The sequence below is a fragment of the Pygoscelis adeliae genome, unplaced genomic scaffold (genome assembly GCF_000699105.1).
Source record: "Pygoscelis adeliae isolate BGI_AS28 unplaced genomic scaffold, ASM69910v1 Scaffold145, whole genome shotgun sequence".
Lineage (NCBI taxonomy): Eukaryota > Metazoa > Chordata > Aves > Sphenisciformes > Spheniscidae > Pygoscelis > Pygoscelis adeliae.
The window spans coordinates 4,338,772-4,346,398 of NW_008824866.1; the positions used below are offsets into that span (position 1 = coordinate 4,338,772).

The following is a 7,627-nucleotide window of genomic DNA, read 5'->3' on the forward strand; positions in this document are numbered from 1 at the left end:
GAGCGTCCTTCGAGGCCTTCAGACAGGTACTCCAGATCCTAAAGTATGAAAGAAAGTTTGATCTGTTCATGCAACATTTACTGTTCATCATGCTGTTCTGATATACAGAAGTTGAATTTCAAAAGAAAAGACAATTAGTTCAAGTGGCATTTTAAGTAAAGATAAGAATTTAACGTAGAGATTCAATCACAACACTTTTCAGAAATAACTGCCATGATTCAGTTCTTCTGTAACTCTGAATAATACATTTCACTCATTTAAAAATTACATGTTAATAACACAGTAATACTGGGGCAGGTCAGTATTTGAAACTCATTGTAGAAAAAGAAATATAGGGACAAATATTCAGAGATCAGAGCAACTTAGTAACATTTATATTTATAGAGAGCGGACTGCTTTTAATGAAGAATTGCTAGTATTTCTAGGAGCCACATTTCTGATAAAGCAAAATTGTAATCTAAAAACATTAAGTTTTAAAGATCGAGTAGAAAAAGCTCCTTTGAGAGCTCTTAGGTAGTTCCAACACTAACTTTTGAATTATTTATTTTGAAATAATGGAGGTATTATAAGTATTATTTTTAAAAATGAATTAAAACTAGGCTTATTTTACAAAGCAGTTAATGTTGAGAACAATTTGTAGAACTTTTTAAAATGTTCACATTTCAGCATCTATTAACCAGCTGTGTTCTAAAAACTTCGTGATGCAATGGCAAATATTTGAAAACAGAATAGAGATCTGAAGAAAGAATTGGCCATAAGGCCAATTTTTGCTGACAAAGACAGGACAGTTTAGCTTCCTAAACTGGGAGAATCTCAGGGGGTCAGGGGAGGATGAAGTACATGAAACATCTGTAGCCAAAAGCTTAGGCAACCTACTCTCCTGCCAAAAAAATAAACCTTGAGACTCGAGGTCAACATTACATGCAAACAGCACAGCACTAAAGCAAACAAACCAACCCAAGCCCAAAGTCAAACAACCCCTACTTCCCCACTATAAACATATATGCATGTTTGTATTTCAAATAAATTAGTCACACAGGCAATACAGTAGTGATAGTATTGTGAGCAATCCATCAGGAGTATAGCAAAGCGAGTAGGAAACAATGATAGCATGGCAAACAAATGGGCAAGTGGGGATAAAAAATAATGGAGAAGATTTAACTAATCAAATGAGACGGAAAAATTGGATGTATACGAGGATAACAAATACAGCCCAAAAGTAATTGTGAATGCAACACAAACACTGAAGGATGCATACTGTTCAGAAAAGAAAAATGGGTTGTGTTTATAGAGGATATACATCCCTAATGTTACTAAAAAATGAAGTCTTAATGAGAATTGTGCTATTTAGGAAGATTTTATCCTGAAGTATGTGTACTTGAAGTATGCTAGCGGCATGTGTTCTTTTACGATAGTGCTCAAAAACATCCTAGGACATGAAAGCTGGAATTCCTGCATCAGCTACTCCCTGACCAAGTGGTGCTTTAGAGACTTTTGGCAAGTAGTAAGAACACGACAAAGGGCAGACTGTAAAACCAAAAAACATCACAAACAAAAAGCCCTCAGGAACCACAAAAACCACCACATGCCCCAGGACTGGATCTAATGGTCATGAATTGATTCTATTTAAATTAACAGAATAACAAAATATTAATGCATTAGAAATATGATTAGGTAAATGGGCTGGTTCTTCACAATGCAATCTGCGTAATTTTTCTGGATAAGCAGTTCTTAAAATGCATTGCTTTTCATCTGAAGTGCCCTATATATAATTTGTTACAAGCCATTGAAGAAGGTATATACTGCTTTTTATTTTACAGGTAGCAAAAACAGAGGCCAAGAAATAAAGCTAGTTGTTTGAGGCCACACAGTTACTGAGCCTAATTACTGACCACAGTTACTGTGGTCTAATTCTTTGTGGGGCGAGAATATTAAGTCTTTTTTTGTCTATGGCACTACTTATGTAAGTTGCAAAAGTATTTTAAACAGGATCGTTAAAGAAAGCCTACTGTTTCATAATCCAGCTTGCAGTAGGAAAAAAGCTAGACAAGATGGCAACCAAGGCCAGGTTGGATGGGGCTTTGAGCAACCTGGTCTAGTGGAAGATGTCCCTGCCCATGGCAGGGGGGTTGGAACTAGATGATCTTTAAGGTCCCTTCCAACCCAAACCATTCTATGATTTTATGAAATCTTACTTGATCAACAATGGAAAGATGTCGAGCTTCTTCTAATTTCGTATGTAGAATGGGGTTCGGGTGTATAGCTTCAGGAGATAAATATGGCCTGTATCCAGAGAGCAGGTAAGAAAGACAAATTCCTGAAGGTCCATTTCCTATTAAAGAAAGAAGTTACTGCTTTAGTAAAAATGTCAAAACCTGAAGTTTCTAAATCACTAAATAAGCAGCAACAAAATCACACTAAAGTAGTATAATGTGATACTGTCCTGATTCAAAGTAGCTTATAGACTTCGCAGTAAAATAAAGCCTACCATAGGAACTTCCTCCAAATAAACTGAGCAAGATGTTTTTCATGTAACAAGAAATGAATGACTCTTTACACCATGAAATAAAATGCATATAAAGGAATTTCATAATTGAGTATGTCAAATTCACTATTCTTGTGTGAAAATGATCTGATGGATAAGATCTAGTCTGCCTGTCAGTCACAGTGATATCTGACTACTACTGCCATCTTAAAACTTTGTGTTCCCACTTACACTGGGTACTGTAAAACACAGAAGAGAAAGACAACTTAAGAGTACATGCTCTTCAGATCTGATCATAAAATGAAGAGGAAGAAAAAGAGACAAGCAGAAAGCTGAAGACTGTGCAAGTCAGATAAGAAGCTACAGACAGCACAACAGCAACGTAAAAGCTGAGTGAAGACAGGTACAGTAGATAAGTCATAAAGTACGAGAAACTCATGTAAGACCACATTCATCGTTCAGCAGTAGTATCAATTCAAACATCCTGCTATATCCTTTTTGTAACATTTTATAATTCATTTATGTGCATTATTGCAATTTTAATAGACTAACTTATTTTCAAGTTGTTATTAAAGGTGTGAAATTGATGGGACCAAAATGTTACCATAAGGTATTATTTCTATTTGTTTGACTAGGATTAAACAAAGTAGGGAACCATATTTATAACATGGAAATACAGAAGTAATGCTCATGTTGCAAAGTCAGATATCAAAAGCTAGAGAAAGCTAAAGTCAGAAAAGTACGTGCTATGATACAGAATTTAAACATGTGACTATGTACTGTTATTTCTATAGCTCCTCTTCCTCATTAACCGAATGAAGAGCACAGTGTTCCCCTAATGAGGCACTATTCAGTATTTTGTCTTTGTTTTCCATCTAGAGTGCCACACTATTCAAATTCTGGGCTAAAGATAAAGTTACTAATTCATTCATGTTTTTATATAGCACTCATTGTTAGGATGTTAGCTCTTACTTCCTACCGTTTCAACTCTTGATCTCAAGAGTTCACCCATCGTTTCCTGTTCCCCATCACCTCTGCACACAGTATTTCTATCACCTGTTTCCAATCCCACTTCTCCAATGCCTCTGTCTTCTCCCTTTTCTGATTTCCCAGTCCCTAAAACCCCCATCAGTTTGCTGAGACCCTGTTCATTCCCAGTCTCTTCATACCTCAGATGTCTTTTTCCTCTTCCACCAAGCTATACTCATCACTCTGGTCCCCAGTAGCATTATACCCCATACGTTATTACAATGCTGAGTGTGTAGACCGATCACAGCCATGGGCTACAAGAAAATCATGTAGGCTCACTACAGATGAGCTCTTCAAAGGCTGAGACTGCTAAGTCGTAAAAAATCTTCAGTCGGCACATTTTCTCCAAAGGCCTAGAAGCTGAACAAGTATGTGAGACTGCACAATGAGTCCCTTAACGGCTTTTACCAAACAATCTGGGTTTTGCACCAGAATATGGAGGCAAAAAATAAAGGCATTAGAGTGCCTGTGTACTGTAAGGACCATAAAGCACTGGAAAAAGACTGTCTAGGAAAGCCATGCATTTCCATCACTGGGATCTCCAAGACAGTTAAATCAAAAGTCTGTAACAAAAAGTTTAAATATTGGTGATCTTACCTATATTATGTCCCAAACCACTTCCATTCTTATTTTTCCATGTACAAAAACAGACCACAAGGAATCTTCCAGACAGCAAAAATGCTCTTCCTTAGTCTCACATTGTTCTATCCTCCCACAAACAGACCAGCATGAGATAGCCGGGTACGCTTCAGTCCAGGAATTAATTTAAAGTTTAAGCTGGACGCAAGCCCTTCCAGCCACTCACTGGCCATGCTGGAGGTGGATGTGAGAGAGAACCTTAGCAATACATTGAAACCATACAACCAAACATAACAAAATCATATGAAGTTGTGAAAACACTCTAATCATACCTAGAGTTCACAAGCATTCCCATGACTGAATAAATTCTTTGCTGTTTTTATAATTGTATCTTGTGCATAGTAAAAAAATTTGTTTCATTTTACAAGTGCACAGCTAGATTTTTTTTTCCTATTGTGATGTAAAGGAAGCTAGTCCATGATGGAAAGAGAAAAATGCGTGCCATATCCAAGGATGCCATGCTAAAGATTATTCCTACTGGGTAAGACTAAAAAGAATCAAATGGATAACAAAAGTTGCCAAAACAAAGGCTAGCAAGGGCCAAGGAAATTACTGAGGATGGGATTATGTTAAGGTGAATTACTGCCACTGAGCTCCCTAGCCCCTCCCATGGGACCATCCAGAGAGCCAATCCAAACCCAGTTCCTATTCTTTGAGCAGGCTGAGTACAAGGGAAAGAAATTCCCTCGTGGATATACTCTCAAGAACACACAAGATTAAGGATCAGCTGCGAGGTCTGCAATTAGACTTGCTATGATTTTCTAAAAAATGCCTTTGGGAGGGGGGGGGGGGGGGGGGGGTGGTAAACCAACTTTTTGAAATGAGGAATTTATACCTGAGTAGTTTGCTCTTTATTTACACACAATGCCTCCAATAATGGCCCTGATCACAACTGAGAGATATTACTATTATACAAACTTTAGATATACAATGACTATATATCCCCAAACCCCATGGCCCTCTTCATTTAAGCAGCAGTTAGTATTTTGATTGAAGAGCAGCAGAAGCTTCTCCTGATCAACAGTAAACTACAGTACAATCATCTTTACATTATGTGTCTAAATTTAAAGCAAATAATCAACTTCAAACATCATACCAACCTTGTTACTTGGATGAAAATTTAAAACATTGCGTTTACACAGTAACGATCAAAACTAGTGCAGAAGATGAAAATGTTCAGCACACAACATCCTCTACACTTAGAGCTCCAGCATGAAACTCTCCAATCCCAACTCACTCAAATGGAATGTATCTATTTCTTCCCAATTTCGTGAAGTATAGCACAGAAGTTACTTAATAATACCACAGTAGCTTAGTACTCTATGCAGAACTGCAGTACAACATGCAGCACAAGCTTAGAATCAAATCTTAAACTGGGCATCATACAGGGGAAAAAGGAGATGGTGAAGTTAAAGAAAGGGTAATATAAGTTATTGTTTCATCATTAAGTTAACTGCTTACACATGTGCCATCATTTTCTTTCTGATTAATAAAATAGTGCAATGAGAAGATGGCAGCACTAGGAAGCTAAAAGAATGTTTAACTCCAGCTATACAGGAGTCACACAGAGAAGATTAAACCAGTAGTCTGTGTGCATGCATATATGGGGGGAACAACAACTATTTTTGTATTCTTCTACTACATTATTAAATCATTTTAGATCCCTTCTAGGGCTCTTCAGACAGCCAACAAATTAGTGATAATAGGCTGCCAATGGAGAAGATCAGCTTGTGAAGTGTCTCAAATGTATCTGTGAAAAAGCGTTTGGGCAACGTATTTGTTTTTCAAGGAGAAATAGTCAAGGCAGCTGTGTTTGGTGTCAGCACATAGAAAGGCATTCTAGACAAAATAAGTATTGAGCACAGGTATTTGCATAATGGATATCTGCACAACTAAACAGTGAAAACTGAGTCATTAACCATATGGCAAACCTATACTAAGGTTGACAAAATGCCAGGAAACTGTTGCTCTTGAACTCTGATGCAGAACTCAGCAAGTGATTCATGTCTGTCACATCCACATAAGTGTATTACATGAGCACTATTTTAAGCTATCACGAAGAGAGCTTTGAGAACAGGCAGTGTACAAACACCAGTCTTTCAAAGTTGTGGAGAGTTACTGTGAGCACATTACATTGAACACCATTCTCTGGAATCTCTGCTTGTTTGCAGGTACAATTAAAGCTGTTGGTTTGCTGTAGTCCCAACAGCTTTGGACTAGATTATTGAAAACCTCCTTTACTCCAGATCTTTTCTTTATCCCCTCATCAAGTCATGGCGGTAAGGAGCTGGTGACCAGCTGTTGCTGAAAAACCTTGGCCCAATACAAATCATCCTGGCACTCTCAGTTAAGCTGTGTACCTAAGGAGCCTGCTCCCTCTGCTCTCCTGTCATTCAGCAAGATTTTACAAATACAAGCCTTTAACTATTTAATCAACACTACAATTTATTGTTTTAAACTGGTTGAATTGACTTGGATTCATTTTGGAAAAGACAGGGCAATATTCAGACATTAGTGATGGATGCAACAAAGAAAAAGGCAATTAATGAGAGAGGTTAGCATCTAACCAACATACAGCACACATTTTACATTATGCTTTTCACTGTCCCATCTGACCCCACAAATTTCTACCAGTGCACCATCAACAACCTCCATGCAACCTGAAGTAGACATATCACATTAATCAAACCCTATGTGATCAACACTAGAATCAAAACAGTTCTTCTGTTAAGACTCACGTATCTGCTGCCAAATAATGCGTCTCTGTCAAAGCACAATTTGAATTCACATATACTCCAATAGCAAGTCCCTTAATGTAATTTTATGGTACTGTTATTAATCATAACAACTGTATTACTCTAATAAATATCTTCACTGTAAGGATGCTAAGCATTAGTTATTTAATGATAAATAACTTCATGCAGCAGGTCTATAAAGGCAACGGCAGTGACAGAGAATCTTAAAAAAGTGAAAAAACTCACCTATTATTACTACAGGCAGAGTAAGGAGGGAGTCCCCAGGCAGAACAGTTTCTTCAATTAAAGGCATTCTTTCAACCTTCCTCCCAAGGCTGTCACCAAAATATTGGACGAAGGAATTCAAAAGCTGTCCTTCGGTTTCAGGGCCGCTGTAACTTCTAATTAAGAAGGACAGATGGGAAAAAAATAAAATGAAACAGTTGAACTGTTGTCAGAACAGTCTCTTCAAAAAATAAAGTTGCTTTTGATGCTTTACTTTAAGAGCTATGGAATTGGCAAAACTGAGACCAACACAGATATGCTTCATCCGATCTACAAAATTTTACTCTTCAGCACAGCTTTTCTAACAGAAGATTTTTAAAAAGTCCACTTTCTCCTAGAAAGTCTACAGAAGGATAACAAAAAGGCACAGATGGCTCTGCAGAGATGCAGATTTCTAATTTCAGTTTATACAAAGCCGAAGTATAACCAACAAGCATTACTTTGATCCCACACA

General features: G+C 37.4%; 1 protein-coding gene across 1 annotated transcript in view; it reads right to left on the reverse strand.

The window, feature by feature from the left end:
• Window positions 1-7,267, reverse strand: part of OSGIN2 (oxidative stress induced growth inhibitor family member 2) — an 11,689-nt gene extending 4,422 nt beyond the window's left edge. Inside the window, exons 1-3 of the mRNA XM_009324434.1 lie at window positions 7,135-7,267; window positions 2,196-2,332; window positions 1-38 (exon numbers count right to left, since the gene is read on the reverse strand). The exon at window positions 1-38 is cut by the window's left edge and continues 139 nt beyond it. Coding sequence (XP_009322709.1) covers window positions 1-38; window positions 2,196-2,332; window positions 7,135-7,201 — 242 coding nt within the window. The 5' untranslated portion in view covers window positions 7,202-7,267. The remainder of the gene's footprint in view (window positions 39-2,195; window positions 2,333-7,134) is intronic.
• Between the last annotated feature and the right edge of the window lie 360 nt (window positions 7,268-7,627).